This window comes from Furipterus horrens, unplaced genomic scaffold (genome assembly GCF_987537825.1).
Source record: "Furipterus horrens unplaced genomic scaffold, mFurHor1.1.pri manual_scaffold_1, whole genome shotgun sequence".
In the NCBI taxonomy this organism is placed as follows: domain Eukaryota; kingdom Metazoa; phylum Chordata; class Mammalia; order Chiroptera; family Furipteridae; genus Furipterus; species Furipterus horrens.
Window position 1 is genome coordinate 96,685,844 of NW_028327171.1, and position 18,699 is coordinate 96,704,542.

At 35.5% G+C, this 18,699-nt stretch overlaps 1 protein-coding gene and 1 pseudogene across 1 annotated transcript; both read left to right on the forward strand.

The window, feature by feature from the left end:
* Nucleotides 1-3,053: 3,053 nt before the first annotated feature.
* On the forward strand, nt 3,054-17,007 carry GTPBP8 (GTP binding protein 8). The gene is made up of 6 exons (XM_090276600.1): nt 3,054-3,434; nt 5,988-6,086; nt 7,822-7,952; nt 8,855-8,954; nt 10,750-10,868; nt 16,438-17,007. The coding sequence occupies exons 1-6, from the start codon at nt 3,099-3,101 to the stop codon at nt 16,508-16,510; spliced, it is 858 nt and encodes a 285-aa protein (XP_090132726.1). The 5' UTR covers nt 3,054-3,098; the 3' UTR covers nt 16,511-17,007.
* Nucleotides 14,454-14,890, forward strand: LOC150021548 (mitochondrial import receptor subunit TOM22 homolog pseudogene; annotated as a pseudogene).
* Nucleotides 17,008-18,699: the final 1,692 nt, after the last annotated feature.

Genomic DNA, 18,699 nt, shown 5'->3' on the forward strand with positions numbered 1-18,699 from the left:
CAAGGGTGGGTTTTCCTCAGTGCTCTGGGAGAAGTGCTAAATGCCCTTACATCAATTCAAGCCCTATCTCATGACCTAGTTATGTTTGCACAACCTGCATGACTAAATAGCTGCTCAGTTTTTTAATCCACACTCCTTTTCCCCACGAGGGCTTAAATCCTATACTGAATCTCAGCCCTAACACCCAGAAGGCAACATCCTGATTCCAATGCCTTATTTACATAAATACTTAAAAAATAGAGTGAAGGAGGAAAAAGGGATGATTAAATAAATTACGTGGTTTTCCTTGTCATATTTATTTCCAGTGGATTGTTTATTTGAACCCTCAAACTTTGGATGACTATTTTGCAAAAACGGTCCTGTCAAATTATTCTGGACTCTGACTATGGAGGATTACAAAATGAGTCCTGTGATGTTTATTAATCCCTGGCTAGGATACTACTTCACCCACACAGACCACCTGGAACCAAGATACTGCCAACAATAAATCAGAATATTGCCAGAACACAGAGAGTACTATTGCGACATCCCATCCACCAGACTTGAACCTCTTCAATACTAATTTTCCTGGACTTTGGCAATTCCCTGTGGACCCCAGGATTTCCACTGCAGCTCTGCAACAGTTAGCTCCCTTAAACTAATTACTCCCATTTCTAGATTTTCCCCTCTAGCTAATACGCTTCACTGCTCTGCATGTCCCATCTTTGACCTTCTATCTGCACTGGAAATTATAGAAGTTTGACCACATTTACCCAGAGAAAGCATAATGTATTACTTATTCTAAACCATCTTCCCAAAGTTTTGTATGTCTTATTTACACAGATAGCTTTAAAAATAGAGTGAAGGAGAAAAAAAGGATGACTAAATAAAGTGATTTGCCTTGTCACATTTATTTCCAGTGGATTGACTCCTCAAATTTTGAATGACAAAACAATTTATTTTTCAAAAACTGTCCTATCCAACAATTCTAGATTCAGATTATGTGTGAGTTCTGTAATATTTACTGACCCCTGAACACCTTTAAAACCCTTTTAAGAACTGGCAAAAGTCCTTTATGCTCTGGTTTATTCCAAACTGGGGACCCCAAGGTTTAGAAATAAAATGTCACATACGAAAGCACTTTCAAAGTTTACAGTTGTCTGGAAATGGACCCATATACACTTGGAAATTTGTTCCAAGTAGTATTATCAACCAGTGAAGAAAAGATAAATTAATTAATAAATATTGTTGAGATAATTGGCTAATCACTTGGGAAAAAATTAAGCTAATTTCCTAACGGACTCTTTTCATTAAATTCCAGATGTATTAAATATTTAACTATTAAAAATACTGAACAACTAGAAGAAAAGGTAGGTTAATTTGTTTATAACCTTAGAAGAATTTTCTAAACATAACTCAAAGCTTAGAATACATAAGACTGCTTAGTTTGGCTACTTACAAATTAAAAATCTGTATGGCCAAAAGTACTATTAAAAAGTCAAAAGATAAACAAGTTGGGGAAAACATTTGGAAAATATGAGGGATAAAAAATCAATGTTCCCAACAATTAAAGTTATTATAGATCATTTTAAAGTTGAATAACCTAATAGAAACATACTGTTTACAAAAAAAAAATGCAAATGGCCCCCAAAATGTCAAAATATGTTCATCCTCCCTAGTCATGAAGAAAATATGAATTAAAACAAGAAATAAGATTTTTCGTCTATTGGATTGGCATGATTAGGCAACATGATAACTTCCTAATTTTATAGTGTCTGTTTGGTACTGTAATAATTTATTATTAGGGAATAACTTGGTACAATTCCTTTAGAGGATAATTTTTTAATAGAGATTATGAAAAATGTACATGCACATGTCCTATGACCATCAAGATCTCTTCAAGGAATTTATCCTATACCCCCAAATGTGTAAGTATATCTATTTATGAGTATTCACTGCAGCATTGTTTGTAATAACGAAGTCTAATTAGTGATCAATAGAACTATGGGGAAATAAACCGAATAATATGCCACAATTTAAAAAATCATGTAAGTCAGGATGTACCGATATGGAAAGACCTCTAAAAATACTGTGTACAGCAGTATTTTGAGTTAAAACACACATAAAAACACACACACACACGATGTTGTATGTATCCAAAATATCTGGATGTTTAAAATAGTGTTTTATCACACTAGGGGAGTGAGGGAAGTCTAATGCAAGGGCCAAAATAAGGTGGCCAGCAGCAGGTCAGGCTGCAGTCGAAGTCATCGGTCCTGTTCATTAACCTTTGTATGACATTCATTCAGGAATTGCCCTGATTAATCACTGAAGAACCTGGGGAATCGTTCAAGAGGCTGTGCATTAAGGTCACTCTGCTGTTTGGTGCCGATGTTTCTGAAGACCTATGTAGTCTTAAAGTAGGAATATCTTTTAGTTATTCATTTCATCATGATATCTATGTCCTTCATTCCAGCGCTGAAAAGTTTGAATTGCTTTGAGATTAAACTTTTGAAATAAGATGTTCTCATGTAACTTCCATGAAACAATTCTGGAACACCTGTGCAAAAAACTGTTTTTGCTTTTATGCTTTATCCTGCAGCTACAGTGAAGGCGTTTATATAAACTGTCCCTTCCCTGTAAACCAAACGCCATGTCAATCACATTCCTCACCAGCTCTTTTTTCTGCATAAGTGTTTTTCCTAGCGATGTGCCTCAGCGTCAAAGATCCGCGAGACAATCGTAAACTGTTAAGGGTAAAGGGGCCTGAAGTCCACCAGAGCTTCACACGTTTTCTCCTTCCCTTGAGATTTAAGGGCTACACAGCCAGGTGTGCCTTTTGACCTCTGGAAATCAGTAAACAGCCTCCCGACAGCGACAAACAAGTCAAAGGTCGTCATCAGGGCCACAGTGTGGAAGGAACCTAGAGGGTTCACCCCCACCCCCACCCCCCGCCAGGCAACGCCGGCCTGCGGCTCCCTAGTGGGGAGGACCTTAGGGCGGGAACGGGAGACCAGAGCAGACTACAATTCCCAGTAGGCTTAGAGGGAGCGGGGTCACGCACGCACAGCTCAGACGCTGGCAATGAGGTCCTGCAGCGGAGCTTCTGGGAGAGAAAAATGGCAGCGTCCGGGTTGCTGCCTGGAGGGGGCAGGCTCTTTGAGATTCCCGTAGCGCTGGTGCGCATGAGCCGAGCTTACAGCAAGCCCCAAGCTTTCACGGAGGTTCTACAGCTGCCGAAAACGCAACTGACGAAGTTCGTGTTCCCATTACAGGAACTCCAGCGGCACCTCCTCTCCGACTCGAGGCCCGACCTTCACCTGAAGACCTTTGACCCGAGCCTGGAGGACATCGCGAGGGCGGAGAGCTTCTTTATGGCCACACCCAGGAACCGCATCGAGTACCTCAGTTCCGCTGTGCGTCTCGACCACGCCCCGGACCTTTCCCGCCCTGAGGTGAGAGCGCAACATCCAGGCCGCGGTGAGGGCTTGGGAATGAATTTTGCCAAAACCTGTTTCTTGTCACAAAACGAGAGAGCTTTTTTAACTTTGTGTGGACGCATGTAACTATTTTAACTGAATAAATAAATCTAGTTTTAATCTTCGTAATGAATATAGAAGACTTTACAAGGTGTAAAAACCCAAACCGTTCAAAATATCATTTTAACTTTTTTTCTATTAATCAAAGCAGAGAAAACAAAGTGAAGGCTGCGAAAGGCCTAATTTTCACAAACGATGTGACCTTTATCAATATGTAATTTTCACCCCATTTAAATGTCCTTTTTTGTAGAAAAATGATAGAGATGGCAATAATGTAGATTTTTAAAAACAGCTTTATGATTGTACATTTTATGCATGTACTGCAGTTTACTAATACTTTGTTCTCAGTACGGTAAAAGAAACCTCAGATCTCTACGTACAGTAAGTTCTCATTTACATATGATAGTCTCTTGGAAATAGACTTCAAGCGATATGACATAACCAAAATCAATTTTGCCTAAGGCTAAGTTCCTATGGCATATTTCTGGTCCCCAAAACATCGCATAACATCTAAATAAAGACCCCCCAAATTTCTAACATTAAGCATTTAAATGAACGAACTACACAAACATTTAAGAACAATTAATAAAAACATGTAAGGTCATTATTTTCCAACTTGTTTATTCCAGTTAGGAATAGCAGGGCCAGAACCTCTCATGGCAGCTCAGGGCAGAAGGCAGGAACCAGCGCTGCACAGGACGCCCCGCAGGGCTCACCCCCACACACGCATGCTCACCAGAGTGGTACCATCTAGACTCACAGGTTCACCTCGTGGGCACAGCTTTGGGATGTGTAAGTACCCGGAAGAAGCCCCCACCCCACCCCCCACACACAGGGAGAACATGTAGACTTATGGCGGTGAATTGATTATTTTTTCCCCTCATCAATGGTATAACAAAATGACATTGATTCGAGGATCTGCTGTATATGTAGTAACTGCGCCACTGCACTGAAAATTTCCTTCTACTCTATTTAGAACTGCCAGGACTGAAGAACATGCGTAGCATTTAATGATTGTAAGGTAGCATCACTTTTCCATTTAAGTTTTTAAATTAGTGGACATTCTGTGTAATTTGTTTTTTTAATTATCATTGTATTTAAATTAGGCAGAGCATTTGAAATCTATGCAGGATTCAGCTCAATTCATTTTGAAGGACTGACCCCAGTTTTGCACAATATATAGCATCCCTGGCCCCTACTTACTGAATGCTATCTGATCATATTGGTAACCAAAAATTTCTTTACAAATGTCCAAAACGTGCCCCAGCGTTCAGTACTTCCTCATTTAGAACCACTGATTGGTATTGTTAAAAAGCAAATGATTACTATCAGGAATATTTTGTTGCTTTCTACACTATAGAGCAGCAGTATTCAACCGCTGTAGTCACAAAACTCATGTTGGAGTGTGCCACAAGAATTTTAAAAACATGCAATACCTGACTCTTAGTCAGAGGCACTGACCTCTTTTAGATTGTCAAACAAAAATATTACAGCAGCCAACACAACAAGAGACATCCAGTGTAAATGAGTTATACCTATTTTTGTGTCAGATCAGCAAAATACATGTTTTTTGGTGTGCCGCAGAATTTTAGTAATTAGTTTATGTGTGCCATGAGATGAAAAAGGTTGAAAATCACTGCTATAGAGGACTGAAGGAGAAAAGCTTAATTGGAAGACAAGAAGAGAAAGGAATAACCTTACAGTGTAGTCTGCAAGTTTGTGGGGAAATGTGGTTCTAACTTCAAAAAGCAAGTATAAATTTAGAATGCTTAATAAATGTTGCAGATATTCTTGAGTAGCATAGTATAATTAAAAGCACAGGTTCTGAATATAGATGTCTTGAGTTCAAATTTCAATTCCTTCACTTTCTAGCTGTACACTTTGGGGCCCATTATTTAACCTCTTTCTGCCTTGTTTTATCATTTGTAAAATGGGTATAATAATATTACCTATTTTATAGGGATGTTGTAAAAAGTAAACAGAAAAATGTATGTTAAATGCTTAGAATAGTACCTGGCACATTGCAATGATTCAGTAGATAGTAACTCTATGTTAGAGTTTGAGGTTTGACTAAGCATAAGCCACTTTTTATGGCTAGGCAAGACTGAATAGTTTGACAGGTTTTTGCAGCTAAATACATACATACACACACATACTCAATTATCTTTTATCTTTTTTTTAAATTATTTTTTAAAATTTCTATTGAATTTATTGGGGTAATATTGGTTAATAAAATTATATAGATTTCAATATATCATCTGTATATTGTATTGTGTGTTCACCACCAAAAGTTGTCTCCTTCCGTCACCATTTATTCCCTTTATCCTCTTTTAACTCCCCCCGCCCCCACTCTCTTTCCCTGGTATCACCGTACTGTTGTCTATGTCTATGAACTTGTTTTTTGTTTTTGTTCTTTGCTTAATCCCTTCAGCTTTTTCACCTAGCCCCTCTTCTTTTTTCTTATATAAGGTGTGTTTTATAGGCAGAAGCAATGTTGGAAAATCCTCTCTAATAAAGGCTTTATTTTCACTGGCTCCAGAGGTTGAAGTCAGAGTCTCCAAAAAACCGGTATGTTGAAATATAAAATCTGTCTGAACTACCTCTGAATTGACTAACTTGAATAGTGAATGTTGGGAGGTATAAGAAATCATAATTGCCAAGTTCCTAGGAAAGTGATTTTTTTCAAACAGGTAGTAAAGTAAGATATTTCATTAATGCCTGTGTATATTTGAAGAAAAGGAAATATGTCTAGATTTATTTTAGTATTTTTTTATAAGTATATAATTTTTATTTTTATTTTTTAAGTATATTTTATTGATTATGCTATTACAGTTGTCCCAATTTTTCCCCCTTGCCTTCCTCCAGCAATCCCACCCCTTAGTTCTATTTTAGTAGTCTTGCCAGTATCTTGAGGAAATCTTCATTGGTCTGAATTTTTTCCAGAGTTGTTCTATTGTCATTCTATAACTGTTTCTGAGAATTATCATCAACTTAGTTTTACATTGATTTCAGAGGAAAATTTTAAAGTGTTTTTTTCCCTCCTGTAATCTTTTATACCTTGCTAACCTATACAGACACACCAGTTTACCCTGGACCAAATTATGTACTTATTATCCCACCCAGTCTCCTGTAGTAGCTCTGTCATTTTCTAATTTCCTCTACTTCCCCCTCAATGATGCAGACTCCACCAATATCTAAGGTACCGTCTCTTCAAAACTTGCCCGCAGTTCCCCTCACCTTATTATCTATTCCTGGCAAAACGTTCCCACCAACCCGATGCTCAGTATCACTTTTCCTTGCATTGGAACTCTTCCAGGAGGCTTCACTGCTTCTGTCTAGCTGTCTTGTTTCCCTGGCTCTGTTACTGATGACTGTTGTCATTCATTAGTCTTCCTGCCTTTACTCCTGCCCTGCCTCACCAAATAACCCAGCTAAACTCTCACTTCTAGGTAGAATGGTTCCCTTCCTGCTATGAGAGGACAATGCAAGAAATGTATTTTTGACATTCCAAATCTATAATTCTAAAATCATTTTCCTATAGATAGGTGTATAGCTGACTAGGAACCTAAGCACCATTTATAAAATCTTTCCTCTGAAAATATTTGTTCTAACTTCCAAACAATTGACTTTTAAAGTTATTTATCGTAATCCTTCCTTTTCTGATTAATGTCCATAGACACAAAATCATGAATAAACCACTTATCATCCCATCTGTACATCAGTTTTGCAGATATTTCATAGCGTTGTACATGCTTTTTAAAAATGGTTTGATGAAAGCACTAAAACCCATCTAATGAAACATACAAAACATGTTGATTTTAGGGAAGCAGTAATCTAAGCACAATAATCTATCAGGCTTTGCATCCAGGTTTTATGGCTATGACTAACAGCATTTAATTTAACTTACCTGTGTTATAATTCATTTCATCTTAGAAATATATTACCTATCAGAGAATATTGACTAGTACAGTCACACCATTTAGAACAGGTTAACTTTTTCATTGAGCGAGACCTAATGAAATAGGAAAGACTCCAATATATTTTGTTTCGTATTTCTAATATGGACTCTAAAGTTCTTAAGACATATTTCTCTTAAAATTATGAATTGGAGAGAAGTAGTATCACTTAAGCCTATCTCCAGCCATTTCTGTCTTCTTTTCCTGTATCATCATCAGCATAGCTGGGATTATATACAGAATACTTAAATATATTAATAAATATGATTGAATAGGAAATATTTTGAGTTATGAAGTATATAAAGGACATTTTAAGGAAGCTTTCATTTTTCCTTTTACTTTATCAGGGGCACACAAAGAAAATGAATTTTTTTAAAGTTGGAAAATATTTTACACTAGTGGACATGCCAGGTTATGGCTATAGAGCACCTGAAGATTTTGTTGATATGGTAGAGACTTATCTAAAAGAACGAAACAAGTAAGGAAAAAAAATTTTTATACTATAGATTTAATCCAAAAGCATATTTTTATTATTTTCCTAATGTTTTGCAATACAGTATTTAGGACCAAGGTAATTACTGCTTGCTTTGTTTTTCCCTGTAGGTTGGCTTAATCTTAAATTCAAGTGTTTTTCTAAATTGAGACTACAAATGGTACTTCAGCAGGGTTTACTAATTTTTTTATAGCAAACTATTAGATGGCTAACTTTGAAAATGAGAACTGTTGGTTAATGTGGCATTTACCAAATGTAAATAAACTTTTGTAAATTCTAATCATTCTTAAAGCACTTCTGACATCACATCCTCGGTAAATGTTAAATTTTTTATCTCCCTAGGTAGTCAAATGGTAGTTGTATGTTTCAGGCTTTGTACATGTAAGAAAAACTTATGTTAAACTTTTGAAGTATGAAAAAATGTTAACAAATATCTTGCTTATTGTGGCTTTACATAGGAACTAATGTGAAATATTTACACAAAAGAATACAAAATATAATGTGTCTGGTTTGTATTATCTGTTAGCCTTTAAATGATATTTGAAAATTTAGACATTTTTATGATAACATAGTTAATTGGGTCCATGTTTCTTTCTCCCACTAGAGTTCAAGCTCTTAGAGGAAGGTGCTCACTTACCTTTGTATCCAGTCTCAAATATAATGCCATGTTCCATATATGCTACTGAAATAAATTAATATTTAGTGAACTTATTTAACTATTGGACTGTAGGATAAACTTCCTCGTGAACTGAGAATTCCTTTTGCCTAAAGAAATTTTTAAATTTTTGATTGAAAATTAGTCACAGGAAAATTTATTAGTATTGTGAGGGTTGGGGGGAGAAATAATTTTTATATTGCCATTAATCTTTATTTCTGCATTCTTACAGTTTGATAAGAACATTTTTGTTAGTGGATAGTGTTGTCGGAGTTCAAAAAGCAGACAGTATTGCCATAGAAATGTGTGAAGAGTTTTCATTACCTTATGTGGTAAGTACTCTTTTAAAATTATGTTTGCAGTTAGAAATACCAGTCCTGTGTGTGTGTGTGTGTCTGTCTTTTTAATGAATAAGTACATCTGCCTCTTCAAGAGATAAAGGAATACCTTTTGAATATCTTTTTGATTGTTAGCCATTAATAAAATAAGTTCTGTGCTACTTTTATTTTTTCTTCTCTCCGCTTTATTTTCAAAATTATAGTCAAAATTAAGTTTTTTAAACTAGTGTTCCTAGGTGCTTTTCTTTATGATTTTTTTTTAATGGCAATATAAACATTTGTCTAAAACATTTTAGTAGCTCTTTAACAGCAGCTTGGCAGATAGTACTTATCAGTATGTAAATAAAACTGCAACTGAAAATTTGCTAAGCTAATTTGGAACTTCAGAACTTCAGAACCATTATAAGAACATATCAGGCCCCAGCACATACAAGTAGGATTTTTATACTGTATTCTTAAAGAAAACAGAATTTCTTTTGGGAATATCTTACCAGTATTCTTTCTGTTATTTGCTCTAGAATAGAATACAGATTAATAGGTTGGTGTTTATATTTATTTTGCTTTGTGAGTTTTCAAATAAAATAGCACTCTTAAGGAAAAATGAAGAACTTATTGACTATAATTTGGTTTTTAAAAAATGTCAGAAAACCACTAAAATTAACAGTGGAGTTTAATGCAACCTCTTTGTATTCTTCTGGTTATGGAGTTCTTGGGGTTTGCAAAGCCCTGTGAAGCATTAGTGATAACCTACAGTTATGAGGAGCCAAAGGATTGATAAACATAGTCTATGTAGTGCAGATGCCTAAATAATGCCAAACTTTTTTTTTTAAGGTGGTAATATTTCTGATTTGGTATTATAGGTGCCAGTTTGTGAAATTGTATATTTTCTTCAGCTTTAAGTTTAAAGAAATACTACCTTCTCTTTTGAAAAAGTTTGTAATAGAGGAATTATGTTTCCTTTTAAATGTCAGCATTTGCCTTTATGAGGAAAGACTCCTATTTGGAAGAATTCACAGGTCATTAGAAACCATACACTTTGTGCTTCTCACTCCCTCTGCCATTTACATTTTTTATAACTGAAAAGCATAAATGACGAGTCAGGAAGTTTAATTTTATAGAAATTCCCCAGGAAAATCTGATAGATCAAGGCTTTACTTTGTAATAGATTTTATAATCAAGCCATGCCTTGACCTTCCTCTAGTATGTAATTATCTTTGAATAGATATATTTATTCAAAGTGTTTCAGTAAGCCTAGAAAATTTGAGGCTTAACTTGGAATATAACTATGTATAACTTGGAATAGTGGATACAACGTACAGTCTGATTTCTAATTTTTTCTTTAGATTATTACATATAAGACGGAACCATTTTGTAGGTCAAAAATAATTATAAGTTGGCAATTTTATACCAATCAACCTAATAGTATTTACTGATATACTGAACATTTTCAGCCGCAAGATATATAGTGATTATATGAAACTGGTTTATGTTAGTTGCAAATATGGCTCCAGGGTCCTTTCCACTGGTTTTGAATTCAAGGCAGTATAGTCCTGTGTAGTTCAAGCACCATTAAACAGCAAACACATAGTGCATACTTTATGCATTGTATATATTAAGTCACTTAATCTTCACAGAAATCTAGCACATAATGCTTTTAGTTTATAGATGAGGAAACAAGTATAAAGAGGTTAAGAAAGTTGAACAGGTGTAGTTTCTGAAAATTTGTAGCTAAAACTATATATTAAAAAAGTACTTTATTTCTAATGCTAAAATATTGTTTTCTTTTCAGATGGTACTAACAAAAATTGACAAATCTTCCACGGGACATCTTTTAAAACAAGTGCTTCAGATCCAGAAATTTGTTGACACTAAAACACAAGGATGTTTTCCTCAGTTGTTTCCTGTAAGGTAAGAGTCGAATTGTTTTTACAGCTTTATGTACTAACAAACTTTAGTATTATATCAGTATTTCTTATTACTTTTTGGCCTTTTGGCTAAGATCAAGTACAAATCAGTACTTCTTAAATTGAGATACCACTTAAATTAGGGAAGTTTGGAAGACTATGAACTTAGTCATAATTTATTGGTACAAAATATCAGTACTTTTATTTTTTTCTTCCCTCTATTCTTGTTTCCTTCAGCAGATTTTGCTGTACCTTCCCTGTAGATATCTTCATTCTCTTTCCTCCTTGGCCTAGCTCAGCCCTATACCACAGCAGAAGTGAAAACTCTTTACTTTTTAGAATCAGCTAAACAACCACCACAATAAAGGTACAACCGTCCCTTTCTCAGCTTCATAGAGAAACCATTTATCTTTATGGTAGAAAACTCATTCAGGCTGTGAGGGATAAAAATATTCCTTAAAAAAAAAATTCCTTTAAAAGGATGATATGTAAAGAAAAAATGCTTCATATAAATTAGAATTAAGCATTGGTAGCAGATGGAATGGTTATTTCCTGAGCTGGCAATTTTTGAGATATTAGATGTGGTTTAGTAATGAAACATGAGTTTTTACTTTCAGTATATACCTTAGACACAGTAAGTAACCTGTGTTGTTGTAGAGATACAGTGCCAGTCCCCAATGGTTTCTTACTCTTAACTTTGTGAAAGGCATTCTGGGATTTGCTATGAAAAATAACGAAACCAAGTAACAGTTATATATGAAACTGTTCATTCTGGATCCTACCAATGCAAATCACATTTAAATTGTTTGTATTAAGAACATGCCTGTCAAAATCCCTCTTCATTTATTCGTACAAAATGCTCTTCTTTTACTTACTTTTGAGTACTAATCCTATTCCTTTGTCTGTGTCCCATATATACAATGAAACATTTAGGGGCAAGAATGAAATCCTAATTCTTCTTGGAGCCCTGAGCATTGTCATAGAAGAGTAGATGTTCCTTTTAACTATTAAATAATAAGGAAGTGATACTTCAGCTAAAAGGCAACACAAACATAAGATGTGTAAATTATGCCTTAATAGCAGCATTTATTGAAAAAAAAAATAGAGTTTTAGTTGACTGGAAGCTGAGCTGAATTAACAGTATAATAGGGCTAGGGGAAAATTGATGTTTTCTTGAGCTACAATTAATAGAATTATAGTGTTTAAAACAAGGGAATGATCAAGCAGTAGTCACACCCTGCTATGAGCTCTATGCCCCCGTACTAATCAAGTAAGATTGTGGTTTGACATTAAGAGCAGCTAGAACTATCTGAAAACTGAGAGTCTTCGGGCAGATTATGTCACTTGATCATTCAAAACACTTAGTTGATTCTCACAGTAAATATCCCTATTTGATAGTTACAAGTCAGAGAAGTAAAGTGAGTTCAGAAAGATATTGGCTATAATAGAAAGAGTATGAGCTGTAGAGTCAGGTCATGGTTTTGCATAGTTCCTCTACTTCCTAGTTATAGTTTTTAAAGCAACTTATTTCATTTTCTGAGTCTTTTCTTGCTAGTAAAAATGTAATTGTTAGAAGGATTAAATAAAATGTATTGTGACTGATGTGCACATAATATAATAAATGTTAGTTTCCTTCCTTGCAAAAGTCAGTTAATCAGTAAATGGCAGGGTCAGGCCAAGAACCCAGAATATTAGGTTCCTAGTATATTTTAGAGGCATTCCCTTCTTTCAATATGCCAGCATTCTCTCCTGCATAACCCTGAAAACTGCCATCATGTACTGCTCATTGTAGGTGACCGTGGCACTGTAGAAGCCACACAGCACTTAAAGTCTTAAGAACACAGGAGCTTGCTGACTTTCAAGAACATCAGTGTTCACTGTACCACAGTGAACACATACAGGAAATTGGTAGGCTGTACTCTATAGTTTGCAAAATCCAATTCAGAAAGTAGTTATATATAATCCTTACTTTTACTAGCATCACCCAATCCCAGTCCATCTCTCCAGATGGAGTTTGGCCTGTTCACAGGATAATTATTGTAAAATAAGTTAGATTTTCTTTCTTTCTCTTCCTGTATGATCTTGATAGGAGAGAGGTGGAAATGTAAGTAGATACGAAGTCCAGAGAGGTTTGTCCTTTAATACTATTGGCAAAAGTTAATGCTAACCTTCATGGCTGAATTCTGCCCCAGCTGAGTAGAGAAGTATAAATGGTGAAAGGCTCCTAAAGATTGATGCTGGGATCAGTCTGTTGTTATCAATTGTATGGAATAAATATATAAGTAGTCATGTTTTTCTATATAGTGAAATTCTAAGCAAATGAGAACTAATTGTAATGACAAAGAAAATTATATGAGTTGACAGAAATGCTGCAGACGAGTTCAGGGTGTCATAGTTAGTGTATAGACTAACTTGTATATATCCTTTCAACTATATATGTATATAACTTCATTTATAACCCAAGAATCATAACTGGCTATTCTTAAGCAGACAGGTTTGGTCAAAGAGTCCAAAATGCTATACTCTTATCAAGGGAATTAGCAATGCAGGAGAAAAGAGTTTACCTGTTTTACATACATATATATTGATACACACTATACTTGTATCCCTAAAAGTCATAGTATATCTATAAAAGACCATATATCCTGAGGAACCATGTGATCACTTCAATGAATGGATATAAATGGATATAGTAAGATAAATAACATACCATAATAGTGATGATGATTTTGCTTTTTAATCATGAAAAAAGGCCTAAATTATCAAGGGGATTACATCTTGTCACAAAAAGAACAAATTAAAAGATCAAATCTTTCAGTCTGGGAAATAAAAAGCAAAACAGAAGATATTCCAGTGGCATTTTTCATAGAAATAGAAAGAAATCCTAAAATTTATATGGAACCACAAAAGACCCTGAATAGCCAAAGCAATCCTGAGAAAGAAAAGAACAAAGCTGGAGGCATTGTACTCCCCAATTTCAAACTATATTACAAAGCTGTAGTAATCAAAACAGTACGGTATTGTCAAACAGATGCAAAGGTCAACAGGCTAGAATAAGGAGTCTAGAAATAAGCCCACGCATAGTGGTCTGTTAATTTATAATGAAGGAGCCAGGAATATACAATGGGGAAAGGACAGTATCCTCAATAAATAGCATTGGGAGAACTGGACAACCAAATGCAAAAGAATGAAATTAAACTACACTATTCACAAAAATTAACTCAAAATAGATTAAAGACTTGAATGTCAGATCTGAAACCATAAACTTCTAAAAGAAAGCATAAGTGGTAAGCTCCTTGACATTGGTCTTGGTGATGGTTTTTTGGAACTGATTCCAAAAACAAAAATAAGTAGGACTACATCAAACTAAAAAGCATCTGCACAGCAAAGGAAATCATCAATAAAATAAAAAGGATACCTACTAAATGGAAGGAAATATTTATAAATCATATATCTAATAAAGGATTAATAACCAGAATACACAGAAAATTCATACAACTCAATAGGAAAAGCAGAAGAGCTGATTAAACATTTTTCCAAAGAAAACATATAGATGACCAAGAGATACATGAAAAGATGTTGAACATCATTAATCATCATTGCTGCTGCTGGTCCTGGGGCTCCCCTCTCCCTGGACTTATTGCTTCCAAAGGTGATGCTGAGAAGACTGAGGAGGAACTGGAAGAGGAAGACAAGAGGCGCTAGGTGACACCCTGTGGGAGAGACTGGGGTCTGATAGAGATGTTTCCTGAGAGGATCTGTTCAGGGGCGGAGCCACTTTTTATCTTTTCCTCGTTGTGGCTCAAAAAATGTACAGGTTTTCCAGGGCATTCCTGTGGATTGGGACAGTTTCCCTTATGATTCTGGTTCGTCCTGTTGTTTTTGAGACTGAGAAGTTGCGAATGGAGCAGCAGCAGCAACTGCAGCCGCGGCAGATATTTCTAGGACCTACCACAGGGCCGTCAGGAGGAACACCAGGAGTTCTGCCTTTACTTCCTGAAAAGATCTATATTTGACCTGTTTTTGTGGGAGAAGTTTGAAAATTCAGTAGTTTGAACTGCTGAATTTTTTTTTTTTTTTTTTTTTTACCTTTGTCACATTGACCTATCTAAACCTGGTTGGGAGAATTTTCCCCACGTTGTCTCATGGAGACTCCCTGCTTGCAGCTGTGCCTTTCAAGCTATCCTTACTTACTACCAGTACTTCTGTCCTCACTCTGATACCAGAGTGCAGCAGTGCAGATGGTTACTCCAGCTCTGTCCATCCCGTGCCTTTCGCTAAATTGACTTCTGACCAGAAGATCTCAGTATCTCATTGTGGGGGCCATTGGGAAGGATGTACCCCAGACAATTAATGACTTTTTTGTTTTGAAGTTCACACTATCTGAAATACAAAATGCATTACAGCTATAGAGTAAAAGCAGCCACTGTGAATGTCCATGTATGTTGAAAAAGGAGGAGGGCTGGCAGCAGCTTAAACCACAGGATGGGGACTGGAGGGCAGAGCCGAGCCTATTTTCTCTGCACATTTTGGCTGTTAGACCTTTGTATGTCTAAGGAAAAAAAAAAGTCAGTGCTCACTTTTGTATTTAAATATTAAAACTGATTCCAACTGAAAAAAAAAAAGACAGGAAACAAGTATTGGCAAGGATGGAGAAAAAGGAACCCTTGTGCACTGTTGGTGGGAATGTAAATTGGTACTGCCGTGATGGAGGGCCCTCAAAAAATTTAAAATAGAACCACCATTTGACCTAGCAATTCCATTTCTGGATATTTATCCAGTGAAAATGAAAACATATTTGAAAATATACATGCACCCCCATGTTCATTGCAACATTTTTTTTTAATAACCAGTATTTGGAATTAACATAAGTGTCTATGAATGGATGAATAAAGAAGAGCTGGATAAATATACAATGGAATACCATTTGACCATAAAAAAGAATGAACTCTTGCCCATTTGTGACAATATGGATGGACCTTGAAGGCATTATGCTAGTGAAATAAGTGAGAGAGAGACAAACACCATATGATGTCATTTATACATGGAATTTAAGCAACAAAAAACCAAGCTCATAGATACAGTGAACAGATTGGTGATTGCCAGAGGTGGGAGATGGGGTGACGGGAGGAACGAGTGAAGGGTCAAAAAGTATAGACATCTGGATGTAAAAAAAAAAAATTTTTGTAACTATGTATAGTGATGGATGTTAACTAGACTTACTGTGATTATTTTGCAATATATACAAATACTGAATCATTATATTGTATACCTGAAACTAATATGTTATATGTCCATTACTCCTCCATAAAAAAGTTAAAAACAACTTTTAGTCTGGCAAATTAAAAAAAAAAGTAGTAGATATGGTTAAATTCTTAGAATCATGAAGGAAATAGATCAGATAGTGTGGACCACTAGATCTAGAATACTACAAGAGGCTGAGAGAAGAGAGGGAAGGTAGGACAAGTTAAGATGGAACTCAGTTTGTGGACAATTTTTTTAAGTTAGATGAGTTCAGATCTGTTATGTCTCTTGAAGTAAGGAAGAAAATGATTTTTCTTTTCTTTTCACAGTGCTGTGACCTATTCTGGAATCCATCTGTTGAGATGCTTTATAGCAAATATAACAGGAAATCTTAAGACTTAATGGTATCTACTTTAGCTGAAGACTCAACTGGAGTTAAACACCTAGAATTTCAACATTGTTTTAAATGTGTGTGTAATCTGCAGAGGATCAGTTCAGCTTTAAAACCTACCTTTTCCCAAAGCAAGAATGAATTTTGTGCCTGGCACAGGGGGAGGGTTTATAAATGATTGAATTATGCCACTCATTAGAACAGATGCTAGCAGTTTTTCCTGTTTTAACAAACTGACAAACAAAAGCAGCATATAAAAGTCCATAAGATGAAAACCTGTTTACTACTGTGTAGAGAAGGGTTTACAATGTTATTTATTGGGCTCTATCTTTTAAAGAAAATGTCTATTATGTATATTTTTAAATATTAAAATGGAGTAGGTAAAAAGGGAGTTGCCTTTTTGTTAAGCACTGATAGATAAGGCGAAGATAAGTGCTCCTATGTATGTCTATAATTTATCTCTTTTCTGAGTCCTTATTGAATATTAAAAAAACTATTCTTGATAAAATTTTAGTCAGTGCATGCTGGAAATACCAGTAAATTCAGTCTGGGGTCAGTCATCTTCAACTGAACGTGGGATCAGAATCAGAAGACCAGAATTTAAGTTCCAGTTTTATTTTTTATATGTGAGACCTTGATTTCTGTGAGCTTCATTTGTAACTAACCTCATAAGTGATGAAAATTAAAAGTGGTATTATATGCAAAAAAGGATATCTGCATATTTATAAAGGGAAACCAACCCAAGAATATACTGGTAGATTTATCACAGAAAATATCTTGTCATGGAGGAAGTAACATTCTCTAGTTAAAGACAAAAAAAAAAGTTTTAACTGAGAAAACTGATTTGCAAAGAGAACAAAGTCGATGAGGCTGTTCAGCATCAGTACATTAAGATCAGAATGGAGAGATAAAGCCTTATTTTGAACTGAAAGTTAATGGAAAAGATTTTTATGAAGATGTTACTGGCCTATTCATGTAAGTGGCTTAGATTTTCAAAGTGAGGCTGAATATTAGGTTATAGCAATAGCAGTGGATAAAAAAAAATTTAAGGCTGTAAAACAATTTTGTGGCTTTTTTAGAAAATTCAATTCTGAATATATTTTCAGTTTTATAGTTGATAGCACTGGTCTGTTCTAACCAACAGCATTTTAAGCTTAAAAAAAAACAACTTTATATGGTCAAAGTAAAATACATGGTGATGATAGAATTACCTTTCTTAGAAATCATCTTTCTGTTTGCTGGTGTTACTTTACTGCTTGTCTTCCTTGGTTCTCCTAAAAGCATAGCCCAAGACTTGCATGCAGTTTATTTAGCATGTGGTAACAGGGAACAGGGATGATGGCGATGAAGAAATGAAATGGAAGGAAAGCTAATCAAGGATGCACTGAATTGGATACCACATAAGCACTAGTGCTTGATCTTGAGGGACCCTTCTGAGGAGCTTTATGAAGTGTGCCTCTGAATTGTCTTTGAAGGGAGAGAGGGTGACCCCACACCTCTTCCAAGTCATGTATGTCCAAGTGCCAAGCAGTTTCTGCAGATTGTCAAAAGCCTGGAGCCAGGAAGTGAGAGGTCAGTCCCTAGAGCAGGAAGCTCTGTTCCAAATTGGTTGCCATGGCCAGTGGCTGAAGTAAGAAGGTCAAGGATTTGAGGATACATGGAAAGTCTCACCACCCTTCTCTTACAGATGACTTGAGTGTTCTAATGCCACCCAGCATGATTAAATTTGTATTCACTACAGTAGTTTCTAGTCTGACTTACTAGTTGTTTCGGTTTTGTTTATTTTTACCTATAACTTTTAAAAATTTAAAACATTTGCATTCAAATTGTTTGGAAAATTAACTGATATAGAATACTACATTCCTTATAAATATATATAAATTATTGTTTTGTAGACATACCATATTCTACTTTTCCTAGAACTATAAGGGGCACAAGATGAGAAAAGGAAATGAAGAAACTTACTCCAAAGGAACATTAATGAAATAGGGAAAAAAAGTGCTAGCCTTTAGTCCAGTCAGAGCTTTTTACCTCCTTAGACAACTGACTAAACCACCCTGGTTTTTCCAATGAGGGACTATCTCAAACTGTAAAAGTTTGATTTTTAAACAATAACGCCACTTCAGATGAAGGAACCTAAGCTCAGGGAAACTCACTAGCTCAGTGGAGTCCTGTGCAAATAAAAGCAGAATCAAGACTG